This window comes from Suillus bovinus, assembly GCF_016758785.1.
Source record: "Suillus bovinus strain UH-Sbo-P2 chromosome Unknown EDB93scaffold_118, whole genome shotgun sequence".
Taxonomy (NCBI): Eukaryota; Fungi; Basidiomycota; class Agaricomycetes; order Boletales; family Suillaceae; genus Suillus; species Suillus bovinus.
The window spans coordinates 11-17,098 of record NW_024542174.1 but is presented as its reverse complement, the minus strand read 5'-3'; the positions used below and the strand labels follow the sequence as shown (position 1 = coordinate 17,098).

General features: G+C 46.3%; 8 protein-coding genes across 8 annotated transcripts; 5 read left to right on the top strand and 3 right to left on the bottom strand.

Annotated features, from left to right (window-relative positions):
* Window positions 1-68: 68 nt before the first annotated feature.
* EDB93DRAFT_1256303 (uncharacterized protein) lies at window positions 69-1,526 on the bottom strand (the record flags this gene model as incomplete). Its single annotated transcript, XM_041453926.1, has 5 exons — window positions 69-401; window positions 455-600; window positions 656-759; window positions 815-1,233; window positions 1,299-1,526. 5 exons carry the CDS (start codon window positions 1,524-1,526, stop codon window positions 69-71), a joined length of 1,230 nt encoding a protein of 409 aa, XP_041301686.1.
* A 1,345-nt stretch (window positions 1,527-2,871) lies between these two features.
* On the bottom strand, window positions 2,872-3,351 carry EDB93DRAFT_1256301 (uncharacterized protein; the record flags this gene model as incomplete). Its single annotated transcript, XM_041453925.1, has 3 exons — window positions 2,872-2,896; window positions 2,938-3,053; window positions 3,130-3,351. The coding sequence occupies 3 exons, from the start codon at window positions 3,349-3,351 to the stop codon at window positions 2,872-2,874; spliced, it is 363 nt and encodes a 120-aa protein (XP_041301685.1).
* Window positions 3,352-3,480: 129 nt separating this feature from the next.
* EDB93DRAFT_1243435 (uncharacterized protein) lies at window positions 3,481-4,391 on the top strand (the record flags this gene model as incomplete). Its single annotated transcript, XM_041452141.1, has 5 exons — window positions 3,481-3,566; window positions 3,627-3,735; window positions 3,792-3,970; window positions 4,022-4,144; window positions 4,193-4,391. 5 exons carry the CDS (start codon window positions 3,481-3,483, stop codon window positions 4,389-4,391), a joined length of 696 nt encoding a protein of 231 aa, XP_041301684.1.
* Window positions 4,392-4,525: 134 nt separating this feature from the next.
* On the top strand, window positions 4,526-5,218 carry EDB93DRAFT_1256300 (uncharacterized protein; the record flags this gene model as incomplete). The annotated part of the gene is made up of 2 exons (XM_041453924.1): window positions 4,526-4,970; window positions 5,019-5,218. The coding sequence occupies 2 exons, from the start codon at window positions 4,526-4,528 to the stop codon at window positions 5,216-5,218; spliced, it is 645 nt and encodes a 214-aa protein (XP_041301683.1).
* Window positions 5,219-5,263: 45 nt separating this feature from the next.
* On the top strand, window positions 5,264-5,782 carry EDB93DRAFT_1256299 (uncharacterized protein; the record flags this gene model as incomplete). Its single annotated transcript, XM_041453923.1, has 1 exon — window positions 5,264-5,782. The coding sequence occupies one exon, from the start codon at window positions 5,264-5,266 to the stop codon at window positions 5,780-5,782; it is 519 nt and encodes a 172-aa protein (XP_041301682.1).
* A 580-nt stretch (window positions 5,783-6,362) lies between these two features.
* Window positions 6,363-7,180, top strand: EDB93DRAFT_1256298 (uncharacterized protein; the record flags this gene model as incomplete). The annotated part of the gene is made up of 4 exons (XM_041453922.1): window positions 6,363-6,421; window positions 6,460-6,590; window positions 6,637-6,932; window positions 6,980-7,180. The coding sequence occupies 4 exons, from the start codon at window positions 6,363-6,365 to the stop codon at window positions 7,178-7,180; spliced, it is 687 nt and encodes a 228-aa protein (XP_041301681.1).
* A 570-nt stretch (window positions 7,181-7,750) lies between these two features.
* On the bottom strand, window positions 7,751-9,729 carry EDB93DRAFT_1108712 (uncharacterized protein; the record flags this gene model as incomplete). Its single annotated transcript, XM_041447877.1, has 8 exons — window positions 7,751-7,954; window positions 8,021-8,091; window positions 8,159-8,184; window positions 8,514-8,971; window positions 9,123-9,193; window positions 9,249-9,271; window positions 9,337-9,457; window positions 9,516-9,729. The coding sequence occupies 8 exons, from the start codon at window positions 9,727-9,729 to the stop codon at window positions 7,751-7,753; spliced, it is 1,188 nt and encodes a 395-aa protein (XP_041301680.1).
* An 882-nt stretch (window positions 9,730-10,611) lies between these two features.
* Window positions 10,612-16,382, top strand: EDB93DRAFT_1256297 (uncharacterized protein; the record flags this gene model as incomplete). Its single annotated transcript, XM_041453921.1, has 12 exons — window positions 10,612-10,725; window positions 10,781-10,908; window positions 11,616-11,694; window positions 11,747-12,157; window positions 12,210-12,238; window positions 12,954-13,036; window positions 13,085-13,121; window positions 13,186-13,419; window positions 14,176-14,264; window positions 14,319-14,372; window positions 14,428-14,552; window positions 16,143-16,382. 12 exons carry the CDS (start codon window positions 10,612-10,614, stop codon window positions 16,380-16,382), a joined length of 1,623 nt encoding a protein of 540 aa, XP_041301679.1.
* Between the last annotated feature and the right edge of the window lie 706 nt (window positions 16,383-17,088).

Here is a 17,088-nt window from a genome sequence, read left to right as displayed (position 1 = left end):
TCATCATCCGGATGATGAGTGTCATTCCCGAAATCACTGTCGGATTCGGAGGATGAATCCCTAGGGCTTCAGATGATTACCCTTTGTGTGTTTTTGACTTTACCCGTCCGATGGGAAGGCAACCCGCCTGATACGACTGATGCTACCATGTCACCATCTTTGTTCTTCCACACTTTGAACGTGAATGTTGATCCTTCGCCTTTCTCCTGCTGAGCATACCAGAAATTGAGGAGGGCGGTCGTGTACCAATTTTGCAACTTGGAAGGCTCCTTCAAGTCGACATCCGCCGGAAGATATCTTCGTGACACAAAGTCATCCTGGCATTGAAGGATGGCGCTCCATGGCACTACTGCCTTGTCGATCCCTGAACAAATCCCTATGTCGGTGCATTCAACAATGTCCTGGATGTAGCAAGGATTGACTCATGATAGTGCAATGTGAGAAAAGCCCTGACGATGGCCTTCTTCTTCTCAAGTTTTGTTTCGGTGATGTCCAGAAGCAACGACATCCCATCCTCGTCAGTGTCGAGCTTGAAGGCTGGTTTTTGGATTCTCTTGCGACCTCCCTTCATCTGTCGGCCACCTTCCCATGCTCTGGCACCTATCACAGAGACCATCAACACACCCCTCCCAGTATCAACAGTTTAAACACTCACCGAACTGTTCCTGCACATACTCCTGCCACACCGGCTCGATGTCCTCCCAGTCCTTTGTCTTCATGAAGCTGTCCCCATCTCCTAATGCCTTGTTATCATTGTGCCTGCATGAAATATATTGGGTTGAAAGATCTGTAATGACAGGTAAAATTTACTCACATCCTGAACAGCACCTCGCCCTGTTCATTCTTCCAAGCTGACAACACAAACACTCTCATCCTGCATTTCCTCCACATCTCCTTTGAAAAGTGCTCCATATATGCAGGTCCCTTCTTACGGGCAACCTGTGCTTGTATCTCGGGAGGAGGACAGTTGTTGGACCATTCTTCGGCGGTTTCTTTCGCCTTCTCCAACTTGTCGTCAGACAATTCAGCCATGACTCTCTTCACAGCTGCCTGATAATGCTTGAACATACCAGGATCTCCTGGCTTTGCCCCGGACTCATCCTCGATCCTCTTCAGCACCTCTTCCCAATTCTTCTGGTAGATCACCATCCTAGGTGTCCATTTCCTCCCATACTTTATCATGTCCTTCCTTTCCTTCTTTTTCTTGTTGTTGAACAACCAAGTCTTGTACATCTGAGCATTGAAGGAAGTGTAAGACATTAAAAATTTTGTTTCTCATCGCAACAAGGATGTATCACCTGCTTCCTCTTTTTCCATTGTCCTTGGTCCACCTTTGGTGCAAACAACCTGGCAGCCCTGGCAATTGCAGTGAAAACTGCCTGCTTCTCGCTCCTTATCGCAGAAGTCCACTCAGGAAGGTAGTTTTTCAGCTCAGAAATTTCAGTTTCCGTGAGCTTCTGTGTCTGGGGTTGACATGCCCTATGTCTTCCAGGAGACAAGTGAGTGGAATGACCTGATCTTGCCATTGTTACAAGAACATCTAGACGCTTGGGCCCCTACCATTTTTCTCCTAATCCTCCTCGTATCAGCCCTCGCGTCATACCCTTACCCCGACCTTACCCTTGTAATCCTTGTCATCCTCGCATTCCCTTTCGCTCTCTATCTGTCGCTTCAGCAGAGCCAGTACATCTGGCCGGATCCCTTCGCTGACGAAGCATACCCATGCTCCGTTCCACCACCTGACTGATCCTGTGGACAGTCCCCTTGCCCTTACTGTCTGTCTGGTAACCTATGATATGATGCACGACGCATCCCCTTTGCCCTTTTCCCTTTTTCGATCTCTGACTCAGTGCGCAGTCGCACATGTTACTTATACTTAGATCCGCAGTTGCACGATCGTGCCCCTGCGCGTTTCACTTCTTATTTTGACCTTTGACTCACTTTCTTATCAAGCACGTTCTGGTTCACCCGTGTCTCACCCCGAATGTGCCTTCCTTTTATGGTTATGCCCTTTACCGATTACTTCACTTGGTAGTACAAGTTATCATCCACTAATACGCTTCCCGTCCTCTATATAAACTCGCTACCATGTAACATATTCCTTAACTTGAATCTACTTGGTTCTTGACCTCCTACTCTCACCAGAGTGATCCTTTCTGCCTAGCCAGCAGTCTATATTCTATCTTCTTATCTGCTCTTCGCGGATAAGCCTATAGTCTCGATCTTTACTCATCGACTTCGTCGACGAGCAAAGCCCCTGTTAACTAGTCGGACTTCCGTCCTTCTAATTAACGACGATCTTACAATTAACCTTCGGGTGTCGTAAGCCTTGGCAGATACAGCTCATCGTCTAGCACCCGCTTGACGTAAGCTACCCGATTCGGACATAGGCGTCAAATCTTACTTGCCGAAACCTCGCCAAGTAAGACCCCTAACCTTGGGCTAGCCCAAGGACGTCCTCGACCGTTGACGACACACGCTCTGTTTGAGCGTCGCCAACAGATACCATCCAAGTCGTAACAGCCATGGTGACTCTGATTGGTGAATGTGCTGAGGGTAAGCAAGGCATAACTAATATTGGTTTGAAGTTCAACTTTGACCAAAGCCTAACAGTTGGTTAATCAACCCATATCGGACATGATGCCATTAATGGAAATAATTTGTAATGAACAACCAATACTGCACAAACATAGCATTGGAATAACAATTTGTGCGACCTTCCTGAGCTAATGCTGTTCTTGCAACATTTGAAAATAAGATGAAGATAGGTCTATGCACCCCGCTGCAAAAATACCACAGGGTAGAAGCAAGGGGCAGAAAAGGTAGGAAAACTTGGGTCAAGGTCCCGCTTGCAAGCGCAAAACAACATGCCTACAGGTCCATGCCTAACTCTCCCCTGGAATCACCAATACTTCAGCCTGTTCCGGCACCACCTACTTGGGAAGACTGTCCTGATAATACTTATGAGCAAGACCAAGGCTCATTCGAGCCTTTTCAGCTTCCAAAAACAATGGCAAGTGAATGTAAACCTTTGGAGTGTCGTTCAAACATTGCTAAGTATAACACATGCAGAGCCAGAATGACTACCTGAGGCAATGGCTCCCAAGGCAGGAATCATATCTGCATCACCTCCTGGATTGAGAAGCTCCTCCAGAAGATAGGAGATGTGTCGTCTGCGATCAGGATGGGGTCTACAAATGTCAAGATTGTCTCGGGGAGCCACTCTATTGCACGGGATGTTGCAGGAGTCAACATCATCGCAATCCTTTCCACTGGATCAGTCAATGGAATGGTCAGTTCTTCGAGCAAAGTTGTCTCGCTCATGTCGGACTCGTCATACACCTTGGTCATGATGGCAAAGAATGTCCTGCACTCGCAAATAGGTGGGATTTGTTTGAAGGAGATGAACCCAAGGACCAGCTTGAGCCTGAAGATCTACCATCCGTATTGGGACCAGAGTTCCAGCCTAAGGAAAACACCATGGTCATCGTTGACAAGTCCGGAGTTCATCACCTCGAGGTTCGATGCTGCGATTGTTCAAACACCATGAGTCCGGACATTCAAATGTTTTGACATGGATTTTTCCCTGCATCATTCAACAAACCGAAGACTGTGTTCACCTTCAGAGTGCTTGACAATTTTCTATTGGACAACCTAGAATGCGGCACCTCCGCGATGAACTATTACAGCAAGCTCCGGCGAATGACCTCCAGCATGTTTCCTCACCTTGTTCCGGTAATTATATATCTCCTTCATCTAAAGGACATTATATTGACAAGGCACTTGGAAAGGACCGATACAGAGAGCTCATGAGAGTCACTCGACAGTGGAGGCAGTTGAAGACCATGAAATGGCATGGCTTTGGTCATCGTTCCAACACCCCAAATGCCAGAGATCTCACACTGTTTTGCCCGACATGTCCTCAGCCTGGGATCAACATATCCTTGTCAGGAAATGAAACACTTGATGAGTGAGTCTAGTTTCATAATTAAGTGACCTAAGTGATGATAAGAACTCCAAGCTGGAAATATACCCGGTCATTTGTGATGGACAGTAATTTCAAAGCCAAACACTTGCATCCCATCAAGCCATTTGATGAAGTATGGCTTGCAGATGGGCTGGGGTTCATGGTGGGAAAGGACAGGTATAAAGCGCATCTTACAGAGGCTGCTGACACTTTGTAAAAATCTAGCTGCAACAATCACTGGGCAGTAAATCAAGCAAATGCAACTCGGCACAAGCTGGAGTCGACGGGTATCGGGGGAGTTGCTTGTGCCTGCCATGGCTGCTTTGTGCCTCATGCGATGGTCAATTTCCAGAAAGGCGAAAGCCAAGCCGAACATGAAGTTCTACATTCACAAGTTGATCATGCATCATTTGCAGACAAATGAACATGGATTATGCCCTTTGCAAGGCTGCCCAGCACAACATGGAAGGCATTACCAGGGCTGTCACCTTTTATGACATCAACTGTCAATACAACAAGCACCTTCAGGTTCAGGTGGATTGAAGCCGATTTCTTGAAATGGTACCGGAATTGACCATCATTCCTGGCATCGGTTTGTGGCATGTGCATGGACATCAAGACAGTTGCTATGTCCAATATGCGCCGAATTTCATTGAAGGCATTGGCCAGATAGATGGAGAGATCATGGAGACTCTCTGGGCATGTCTGAACCTAATTTCCCCCGCTGCTCGGGGAATGTCGTCCCCTCATCGACAGGAATGTCTCAATTTTCAGATGAATGATTCCAACTTCTGCAAGATGATCCGCATGAAAAGGACCCTTTGCCATAAATACAAGCAGGCAAGAAATTGCATCGCCGAAAGTGAAAAGGCTTTCGACAGACTCGATGAAGCAGCACCCGCCAATTTGAAGACAGAATGGTTGGCCAACAAGATGATCGCTCAATCCAGCAGAATAAATGATCCTGCGGCGATGGATGTTTACGAGATAAATATCAAGAAGGGTAAGCTGACCATGTCTCCATAGAAGTCTGAATTAATTTCGCACTCAGCACCGAGCAAAAAGGAGATCGAACTTAGACTGCTAGAGCAGGGTAATGCCCGTAATGCAGCACCATCTCGGAGATCTGTGGCGACATGGATATCTATGGGGTTGGCAATCGAGGAGGCTCAAATTGCATTGCTCATCGAGGTCCAAAGAATCAGAAAACGAACTACAGAGACACAGAGATTAGACCTCGCCCAGCAATGAGATTGTCTCCAAGGCCAGATAGATGGATTCATGCATTCTGCTGTCATGCATCTCGGAGAGGGATTCAATGGAGATGACAATCATGACAACTTGAATGTAGACATCCTAGATGATCTCGATGATGACCCAGAAGATTTTACCGAGACATCTGATACATGGACAAACTCGCCCGAGCTCATTGCGATCCAATTGCCATCAAACCTCGGGGTAGATAGATGCAGACACTTGATGGCAGAGGATCTCATTCCGCTGGAGATCTCCCTTCGCAAAGGGCAGGCAAATGATGCACTTCACAACCTCCGCATTCACTTGTGCAACAAGGCAGTCCTATTCCGAACGACGGTCAGGCAAGCCAAATCTCAAGCCCTGAAAACTCGAGCCTGGTCGCAGGTGACGTCAGTGCAGCAGGCTGTCTCCCTGCATGCGAGTATATATACCAAGACCAGGACGCAAATGATGAAACTTGACACAGGGCATGGCCAACTTCAGAAGTACAAACCCCTGCTTTGCGAGCAGCTCAAAGTCAACACTGCCGTGGGTGATCTGAATGCCCGTGGTCAATGAAATGAATCCCTCGCGTGGTTCTGGTCCATTGAGGTTGACATGCATGGTCCGGATCAATCATGGAATGAGGAATGTGAGTTCCCTAATGCTCGACACGTCCGACGTTGAGCTGACCGGATGAATATGAAGTTTACCGAGTTCACTGGCTCTAGGCAAAGGCACTACGGGATCGATGGAAGGAAGAGCTGATGTTGGTCCAATTCGAGATGGATTGGACATGTAACTTTTTCTTGTGGAAAGCAGCCCAATGGGGCGACCGGATGCAGGAATCATTCACGAAACAACTTCCGGGTCATGCATGCTACTCCGGAAGGCAATCCCGAATGTATTCATTGCTGGCGCAGGACGCCCAGGCAGTGTTTCAACACCTGCAGACTGTTTTGATAGATTCCCGAGATGAATGAATGGTTTATTGCCGATGGGATATAAGAACCATTTCAATATACAAATTTAGTCCTGGGAATTGGCTGGGTCAGCCCATGTCAGAGTTTGAAAAATTTATCCATCCATCAGTGGATGATATCTTCACATCTGAACCAACTGTCATTGTCATTGCCAGTGTGATACTCCTGCATCAGCCATGCCTGAATTATATCCTTCTCCTGCATCCACTTCTGACAATGAGAATTCCCTCAATGAGTACCGGCCCCTCACTCTCACTCCTGCAGACATTTCAGCTACTATGTCGATGTCTGCATCGCACATCTGCGCATCCATCTCCCAATATTAGGTGGAGGCTGCAAACAACAATCTTCCCCCTTTGGCTCGGATCAGGCACTTCAAAGCCGGGCTGCAATGGGAGATCACTGTAAGACCCCGACGACACTGGCGGTTAATGCTGACATCTTCCACAGACTTTGTCACTCCCATCCTCCAGTACTCAGCTGCCAGGAACATCATTTCGGTCATTCCCAGCCCTATTGCTCATATTCTTCATTTGATTCCTGGTCACACCTGGAGCACGGTTCCGGATCACATCTTTTTGTATCACCTCTGTGTGTTTCATGACGTCGCAGATCCTGGAGATCCATCCCAGATCATATCCAGCTATGATACCCCATGGTGGATGGGAGAAACTGCAATCCCGAACGAACTATGGCAATGGGATCAGGTGATGACTTGCTGTATCTTTCACTACCAGCATTGGCTAGTAAGATTCTTATTCCATTTCCTTGATTCATGACTGATCTGCTCTAGGATGGCGTTGAGAATGATGGTCTGACAATTCCGGAGCAGGTGGATCATACCTCAGCTCCATCACTGATGGGACTGAGGTGGATTAGAGAATGCCTCCTGACATTACTTGAGGAGCAACATGAGGGCATCTGTGACAAGATGGCAGAGAGACAAATCTACACTGCCATGCTGGACAGATTGAAGAGAGGCAGAGGAGAGTAGCTCTAGTCACTCAGTTGGAAATGTTGAAGTGCAAGTCGCATATGTGTTTTATGAGTACTGAAAATCACTTGTAAACATTGCAATATCTAACATGATGTTATATGGCGAGTCCTGAAATAAACGGTGCAGATGTGCATCGCCATGTCCTGACCACCGAGGTCCAGATATTGAGTCCCAATTACCGGGACCCATTACCAAACTCCGAATATCGAGTTTTGAGTTCTGAACGTTGAGTACCGAGTGTTGAGTACCAAATGCTGACTGCTGAATATCGAACTCCGAGTTCCAGATCTCCATTACCAATTCCCGACTCCCAGAATCTAACTACCGAGGTCTGAATATCGAGACCCGAGTGCCGAGACCCAATTGCCGAACTCCAAATATTGATTACCAAGTTCCGGATATCGAGTCCCGATTACCGAGTTCTGAAATGTCGGGTACCGAGTGTCGAGTACTGAATGTTTACTGCCGAATATCAAACCCCGAGTTCCGGATCTCCATAACTGATTCCCGACTCCCGGAACGTAACTACCCAGGTCCGAGTATCAAGACCTGAGTGCCGAGACCCAATTACCGAGCTCCGAATATCGAGTTCCGAGGTCCGAGCGTTGAGTGCCGAATGTTGACTGCCGAATATTGAACTTCGAGTTCCGGATCTCCATTACCGATTCCCGACTCCCGGCATTTAACTACTGAGGTCCAAATATCAAGACCCGAGTGCCGAGACCCGGTTACCGAGCTCCTGGCCTTGATGACTGTCGATAGGATCTGAGTCTAAATACAATGATAGCCATCGCCCCAGTACCATTTTCAAATTTGTACAGCAGCATTCATACTTACATTTCTTTGCTTCTCTGTGCCCTTTTGACTTGTAGGTTCCTTTTGCAACAGACCGTTCTTCTTAGCATTGCCTAATGTAAGGTCAATGATATTGTCTGTGCTACTCCAACCCAGGGCCAGCCTTTTGTAACTGCGCACCACAACTGAAACCCCACTCTCTCGCGCTGAATGTGTTGGTGCTCGAGTGTCATCAAGAGACACAGAAGGCTCTGGACAGTTATTGTATGCATCCGCTATGGATTTCGGACCTCAAGTGTCATCAAGAGACATGGAAGGCTCTGGACAGTTATTGTATGCATCTGCTATGGATTTCGGACCTTGAGTGTCATTGAGAGAGACAGTTCATACTTGGTAGTCGAAAGCAGGTACTGATGCGGGTAATTACACTTTCTACTTGTTTCATCTTCCACATGGTGGTAGGGTTCGTCAATCCACCCTAGCCCATCTGCATGAGGGAACCCCAGCATAAATATGAACAGAGTCCCTCATATACCATGCCCACCCAACCCTATCCCCCTCCACCTCATGAACCCCATGTCTGACAATCCTTCCAGAAAATCCAATCATACACCCGGGATCGTACCCGAACTCCAGCTGAAGGCTTGGCATGCTCATCTGAGCATTAGAATAATTCCCCATGGTAGTGAGAATATCAAAGTGTTCAGGAATTGATAAATGGTCTAGATGATACGGGGTTTGATGATTGGAAATGATGGATAGCGTGTTAAACACGGATGCCCAGTACTCCAGGATCTTGGACATTCTTGGCAGTTCCTTGCTTTCTGCATTTTCTCCGAGGCTTGAAAATGTTCGTAACCCTGCCCAGTACTGCTCTGGATGCATGATCCTGAGTGCTGCTGATGCAATGGCTGCTGGCCTTGCAATGGCATTTAGGATTCCCTCAGACAATGGTCCCTTTAATGATGCAGATACCTCTGGGTCCGCTAGATTCTACGGGATTGGTGTGCTCAACTACCGAAATCATCATCCTATCAAATCCTACCTCGTGCCCTGTTGAAACCATGCCGGAGATAAATTAATGCACCCGGCAGCTAGGCCAACATCTTCTGAGCAGTGTTTGAACCACTCTGGATTGGTTCACCAATTCCCATCGACCTTCATACTTCTTTCCAGACTCAGAGACAGCAACTTGGTGGCTGCCCAAATTTCCTTCTGTGGTTGCCATTGGGTATTTAATATATATTGAGTAACAATCTATATCACACACCTGTGTTTCGGCTGTCAGGGCATCTGGGAGGTACCATGTGATGATGGTGCCGGACACATTTAGAATGGTGGCGGGTATGTCCACAAACCTTATCCCCTCATGGCCAGGAGGACATCTCTTAAGCAACTTCTCCTCTTTCTCCTCATTGTGCCTGGTGTTCTTTGGGGAGATCAATTTGCTATATCTTGCAATGTCGATGTTCATCTGAACTGTGATGAAGGAATTTGAATGATCAAATGAATTTTCCGAATCTGCAGGAAGACCCACTCGGATTTTTATATGCCTTTATGAGGCGATCTACCAATTGATTGCAGGCCATCACTAGATCAGTGTCTAGGTTAGGAGAAGGTATCACTGGGTCTCCTCCTGTCTTCTCTGCATTGAATTTCTGTGCAGTATATTCACATGCCTCGTGAGTCACTGTCAGGGCCCAAGTGCACCAGAGGCTTATTTCAATTGCAGAAGTGGAAGAACCATTCATGATGAAGTCGATCTTGGGAAATCAGAAGCTGAATGCTGGACGCCCAGAGGTTGGTGTTAAAGGGGGTGGAGATAGTCAGGATCAGATAAGGGAGCCGAAATACCAGATCATTGGAAGTGTGCTGGATATCAGATATTCGTTTGTCAACTCCCGGGGCTCGGATCTCGGCACGCTTCACTCAAATTTTGGTAGTCGGAACTTGGCATTTGGCATTCGGTAGGTGGTGAACATGAGGTTCTGATAAGAGAACCTTCCATGATGTTGGCTGTCGAAGATATATTACCACCCGTTGCTCAATGAAATACCCGATCATTGGAAGTGTGCTGGATATGAGATATTTGTTTATTGACACCCGGGTCTCGGAACTCGGTATGCTTCACTCGAATTTCGGTAGTCAGAACCTTGCTTCTCGTACAGCAATGCAACAGTAATGAACATGCAGCTGCAGGAACTCATTACGCTTCATCCGAATTAGCTACTCAGCAATCGGTACTGCATTGTTTTACAATTATCATTCACCTGTACCCACCTGTCTATATTATATACCGCCCTCGGCCCACCTGTCTGATATAATATATCCCTGGGCCCACCGTGTATGTGATAACACGTACCCTTGGCCGGCCCACCTGTCTATCTGATACCCACCTTCCTTGACACTCGGCCCACCCATCTAAGATAATATATATCTGGGCCCACCCGTCTAATATAGTATATATCTGGGCCCACTCATGTATGTGATGACAAGTACCCTCGGCATACCCATCTCTCTGATACCCACCTACCTTGGTACACCCATCTACATAATATCCAACTACCTTGGCCCATCCGTCTATAAAATATTCATGTCCATCAGCCCACTCATCTACTCTACATATTCCACACATGGGCCCACCCACCTCCATCGGAAATAATATCCCTCCCAGCCCATCCATCAACATCAAGGATATACATCACATCAGCCCATCATCCGCTGGCCCATCTTATATGGGATATTATGTAGGTTGGGTGACCCATATAATACGGAAATATGTCACTGTAATATGTGTCGTAGTTACCAGAAGATCTTCAAGATCGATATATGGATATATTTGGTGACCGTACTACTAGTCAAGTGTACACACACTGTAAACGCGAACTGATGCAAGCAATATGGGCTCTGCTGCTGGATGAGAAGTTCATGTATGCTTACGAGCATGGTATTGTGATAAAATGTGGAGATGGTGTTACTCGTAGGGTATTCCCTCATTTTTTTTACATACTCAACAGACTATCCTGAGAAGTGAGTGCATTAATTCATTTACTTACAGAAGCATGCTAATATTTCACAGAGTCATTCTTACAGGCATCAAAAATCTCAGGTGATGCCTTTGTCCGTGCTGCCTCACACAGAAGGATCAAGTTCATTTGATGGAAACGAAGTGTGATATGAAACGGCGCATCAGACTCATGTGCAAGGACAATAGCATATTACGCCGAGAAGTTAATGATGCGCAGGTCCTTATTTTTCAGTCAGGCGCATCGGTTGATGGGACTCATGTGAAAAAATATACTCAACAACAAATCATTGGTTCCAACTCGAGTAAGTTTCTTTTTCATATTGTTACTATACCAGCTAATTAGTGTATTGTATAGAACACCTTCTCAGAGAAGTTATCACCATACGCCGACTTCAACCAGTTTCAGATGTTTATCATCAATCAGCTGCATGAGTTTGAAATTGGAGTATGGAAGGCTGTTTTTACTCATTTGATGCACATCCTACATGCGGCTGGAGGAAATGCTGTCCAGAAGCTTAATGAAAGGTACATTATTTGAAATTTGTGCCATGATATTCTAATACACTTGTTTGGAATAACCAGGTATCGATGTGTGCTGACATTTGGTAGAGGGACCATCAGGAGGTTTAATTCTAATGCATCATCAATGAAGCATCTGGCTGCATGTGATTTTGAGGATCTTCTACAGGTATGTATTTATTCAAATGTTTTGATAAAATCTCGATGACAACTATTTATAGTGCGCACTTCCAGTCTTTGAGGCCTTACTTCCTGGACGGCATGCTAAGATTGTTCAAGATCTCCTTTTCAATTTAGCAACTTGGCATGGATATGCAAAGTTACGGATGCATACTGAGGATACCCTTAAGTTCTTCGATAAAGCAATAATCATCCTAGGACAGACTGTCCACAAATTCGCCCAAATGACGTGTAAGTACTATAGCACTACAGAACTACCTCACAAGTATGCATCACATGGACGACAGGAAGCAACATTAGCTTCCAAGCAGGAATCAACCTCGATCAAGGCAGTTCCATCCGGGCCGAAGCGCAAGAAATTTAATTTGAACACCTACAAGTACCATGCCCTTGGTGATTATCCAGATTCTATCCGACAGTTCGGTACTACTGATAGCTACAGCACCCACCCAGTATGTTTATTTTTTATTTGTTTCAGCCTGTATGTTAATCCAATATCTATAGGGTGAACAACAGCACCAGCATGTTAAACGGTAGTATCCAAAAACCCCAAAAGGCAAAAATAACACGGTCTCAAGCATGATACGGATCAAGACCAGGGAACAACTGCTGGGGAAGATTGTCAAGGCACAATCAGCATTGATCGATTATGGATCACAGTGCCGTCAACGTGAACGTACATCACCATCTGATCACTACCATATCTCCAAGTATGCAAGGACCTTGTATGATCTTACTGAGTGGCTTGCAATTGGTTTGAGGACGAGGCAATTACGGTGCATTTTTGAAGCTCTTAAAGTTCTTATATTTTCACCTAGCATACCCAGGATTTTGTTCCATGACTTAAAGATAACCTTTTGGCTCGTATTCATGGTATTGAACCGGAGATGAACTTGGATTCACTGACGAGGACTGTGACCAAATTTCCATCGCTAACAACAAGATCTACGAACATAGTATTCTCCGTGTCAACTACACAACTTACAACTTATGAAGAGAGCAAGATTCACTCAATCCGCGAACCCATGCTGACATTATGGTTCTCTCGCATGAGACTGATGAGGCATGACATCCCTATTGGTACGCACAGATAATTCGGATCTTTCACGTCAACATCTGGGACTACAATGATGTTTCTATGGTGAAACCACGCCGAATGAATGTGTTATTTGTCTGGTGGTTTGGACGTGACTCAAATTACACTTCCGGTTTCTCAGCCAAGCAGCTACCCTGCATTGGCTTTCTTAGGGGCGATGATCCTTGCGCCTTTGGTTTCATAGATCCTGATGTTGTCATCTGGGGTACACACCTAATACCAGCATTTGAGAAGGGTCAGACTGACAAACTCCTTTCAGAATCTTTTGTCTGACATGAGGCAGATTTACACAAAGATTGGTTTTATTTCTATGTAAACATGTGAGTCTACAGTGCCTTTCTATTGCTAATTAACTCGTGGCTGGATTCTTAGATTTGTAGACAGGGATATGTTCATGCAGTACCGAGGGGGTGGCATCGGTCACAAGATATCCCGCAGGTGGGATGAGTTTTTGCAGAGTGATGGGCCTAGTATGGATCATGTAGAAGAGGAGGGGGACAGAGATGAGAATGAAGAGGAGGAGGATGAGGAGGAGGATGAGAACGAAGAGGAGGAGGAAGACAGGATAGAAGCAGATGAGGGAGAAGAATTGGATGATGACTTTCTTGCAGCAGAGGGGTATGGTGCTCTATAGTGTATCATTTTTGATCTGTCATTTGATCCATCATTAACATCCAGCCTGAACCCCAAAAATATATGAAGAGTACTTGTCTTAAAATACTATAACATCGAGTTCAATATAATGTTATTGCCAGGTAATAACTATGATAAAATGCCATTACTACATTACATGTACAATCTCATCTCGCTACCACTAACTGAGCTGTAGTTAGCGCGATGTCATAGTCAGGCAAGTTTGTAATGTGCAAAGTTCATATGACGTGTGAATACTTGGGGCAATAACATTCGATCGTGTGAAACGTTCTTAATAAGGTAGTGTCACCTATTGTGACATTTGAGCAGTTTTGGTGATGTTGTTGCTTTAGCTACATCTGATTTGACAAAACTGAAATCGGCACCGACAACTTCAGCACCGTGACGGTGAGTCTTCCGCACGATTCTGTGAACATCTATGAGGCCTCGGGAACCCGTAATTAGGAGAGCCTACCAATCATACTTCTCGGTCGGAAGACCTCAATTGCGTCTTTCTACCGTGACTAGGCGTCTGTTCTGAATTCAATAAGGAACCGGCAGAGATCACTTGGCATGTGTCTTTAATCCTTTATCTTTCACGCGTGTTTATATCTTTGTGTTCAACAGTGCTACCATCCATTCCATCATCTCTCGGTCATATCACTCGCGTACGAGAGCACGACTGGTTCAAGTCTATCAGTCCTGACTCCTGAATCTATGATACTCCGTCGTCCATTCAAGGCACTCCGAAACGCTCCACCCACCGAACAGGAAGGCGAAATCTGGCTTGAGTGGTCTTTCGTCGACTTTTGGAAATAAAATCAATCATTGTGCGCTGCCAGGTTTCTTTATCGCATATCATTGATCTGACGACTTCTTTGAAGATGCCATCCAGATGTGTCTGAAAACGGACCACAGCACTCTGCCTTTTTCTTTAGGTCAGTAGCAAGATACGTATCATCACCAGCCACATTGACTTACTTTGGGTAACAGGTTCAAGTGCAGAGTCCGCGATGCTCATCAATTTCCTCAAAGACGCCATTCGTTCTCAGGTGCAGGAGATGGACTCGGACGCGTTGCAACTTTATCTCAAGGAGCTATCGGCCACTGAAGTTCGTGTGCGTGGTCATAAATATAGGTAAGCCTTGCTCTGAACTCATCTTACTACATGCTTACTCTTCGTCATCACACTATATAAATCGTTTATGGACACACTGGAACAATGTTGCACTGCACGGGGTATGTTGATCGCGCTGTGGAAATCTGGTATTCACCATGGTATTCCAGGGATGAGTTTAGGTTCGCGAGAGTGTTGTTCACGATTCGTTGTAGGTGTGAAAGCTAAGCCATCGTACAGACGAGGTAGTGCTGTCGGTTCGGTGGGCCGGGTACGCGTACTTTTTAAAAAAAAGTTTTTGTTCGTACTGAAGTATACGATTTCGAAAGACAGCAAGAAGACATGTTCGCTGGCATTGGTTTTAGCCGGAGCCCCTCGTGGTTATAACAAGCCACTTGAGATCGTGGGCCACACATCTCAAGGTAAACCTACCCACCCGATTTATTGTGATTGTTCCATTGTTAACTGTATCTAGCAAGTATTGCATTCTAGTCTGTTCACCGGTCCACTGACGACTATGTGCACGATATGAACGCCCATCCAGATCCCCTCAACACGTGTGGCTTCCGGAGCTCTGTTCCCAAGCAGTCGCACGCATGCTGTCTTCGCGCGCCACCCAACCTCCAATCCAGTAATACCAGACCCATCCCTACCTGACCTCTTCTACCACCCCATTTTCTTCCGAATGTTAGGCTGAGTCTATGCAGTTTCCTTCCTCACTCAACTACCATCAACCCCTGATTTGTGCTCTGTCATAGGGTGGTTGCCCGCAGAGACTGCAGGGGGAAGCGGACGCGAAAGCCGGGCTGAACAACTTCGTAGAGAACCGTACGGCACATATAATCAATCATCCTGCTCGATTCACGCACCCTTTTTCTGTCTGCACAGCCAAGTTTCGCACAATCATTCACGAAGCAATTCAAACCGGGTTACGGGACAAGGTAGACGACATTTGGATCAACGCTGCACTGCAAATATAACAAGGCACACGGCTCCTGCTTTTGCTTCATTCGGTTGGAACCAGGGACCATGTCACAGACGACCGTAACTTGCCAGCGCTAGGCAGCACAGGCGACCGGATCATACAATCGCCTGTGCAGGATAAATGTATCGCGAGGTCTATTGGAACGGACGATCTCCTGTCCAACACGTGATGACATTAACGGATCGTAGCGCGACTGTCTCGGCACTCGATGGTCAGTCATTCAGCCCACATGTCGAGTTTCAACCACCCAAAGGCAAACTTGTCAGCGTCCGAACCGAGCGTTAGCTCGGTTCCAGCTCAACCACTGTTTGTCTGACCTCGATATATCGCGATAGACGAAACTGGATCAGTAATTTAACCAATCAGCTTCTCACCCAGTTGCCCTGGAGCTACTGCGTAGAGCAGTGAACTGTGGCATGCACTAAAAAGGAAGGAAGTTTTCAGTCGACATACAGGTGCCTGGATATTCAGATGCTGCAAAACCCCTCCTTACTTCATACAGTCGGGGACTTTAAATAAGCTCGGCCGCCACATCACTCTAAGTTCAGACCCTTTCGAACGTCGTTCTCGAGTCATCTTACACGAGCGATTCTGAGTCCCGCATAGCCAGCACTTAATACATCTGTCTCAAGTTTGACACAGTCGACCGAACCTTCCGTCGTTGCAACACCTCAGACCATACAAATTCCAGTCCCCTTCATATCTGACCATGACGAAGAGGTGGTCACGCCATCTGTGCACCCGCACTCTGCCATCCGATTTTTAGAACTAGACAGATTGCGGCCAGACGTATCAGCTGAGGCATGCAAGCCAAGAGCTCGTGCTGAGAAGATCCGCGCCATGTAACAGCATGGCCTGGTACGCTGATCGTAAGTCCGATATCCTCGTGCCATTGCTCAGCGTTCAGGCTGTCGACATCGACATTCTCAAATAAATCTTCCATCGCCAGGCGTCGCTCATCCAGTTAACTACAGACTTTCGGGAGCAGATGGTGGTGTGACTTGACCTAGGTATCGGTATTTGGCCGATGCAGTTGCCTAGGTATGTCGAAACGATGATGCTCTAAGCACACACGTACTAATTCTCTGAAGGTATCATGTCGAACAACTTTTTTGCCCTTATTATTGATCAGGCGAGAGATCTGCTGTGTTTCCCACGCATTTCGTGGCAGCCTGGGCAGGTGAAATAAACATCATTCCTTTTGATCTGCTCCACAGACTCCTTAGCGATGACTACGCATTCTTGGCACGGTGTGCGCGGACAGTGGAAGCGGTCATACAGAAGACTGGCACCATCTCTGTTCCCTTGAAATTTTTTTAAAGGTAAGCTCTGTCACTTTCCGGGCGACGTGATGTTATCAATCACAAAGTATCCATAAACGACTCATCTGTGCCCCATGATTTGCTTGGAAGTGCAGCTTCACTCAAATGCCACCTTAATCCAGAAAGTACAATTACAAATGAAATTTGACAGACTGGTGCACAACAGTCCTATTAAATATGATTCTCACGAAATCTGGCGTTGATGTCACCTAACGAAATGATTGAAAGCC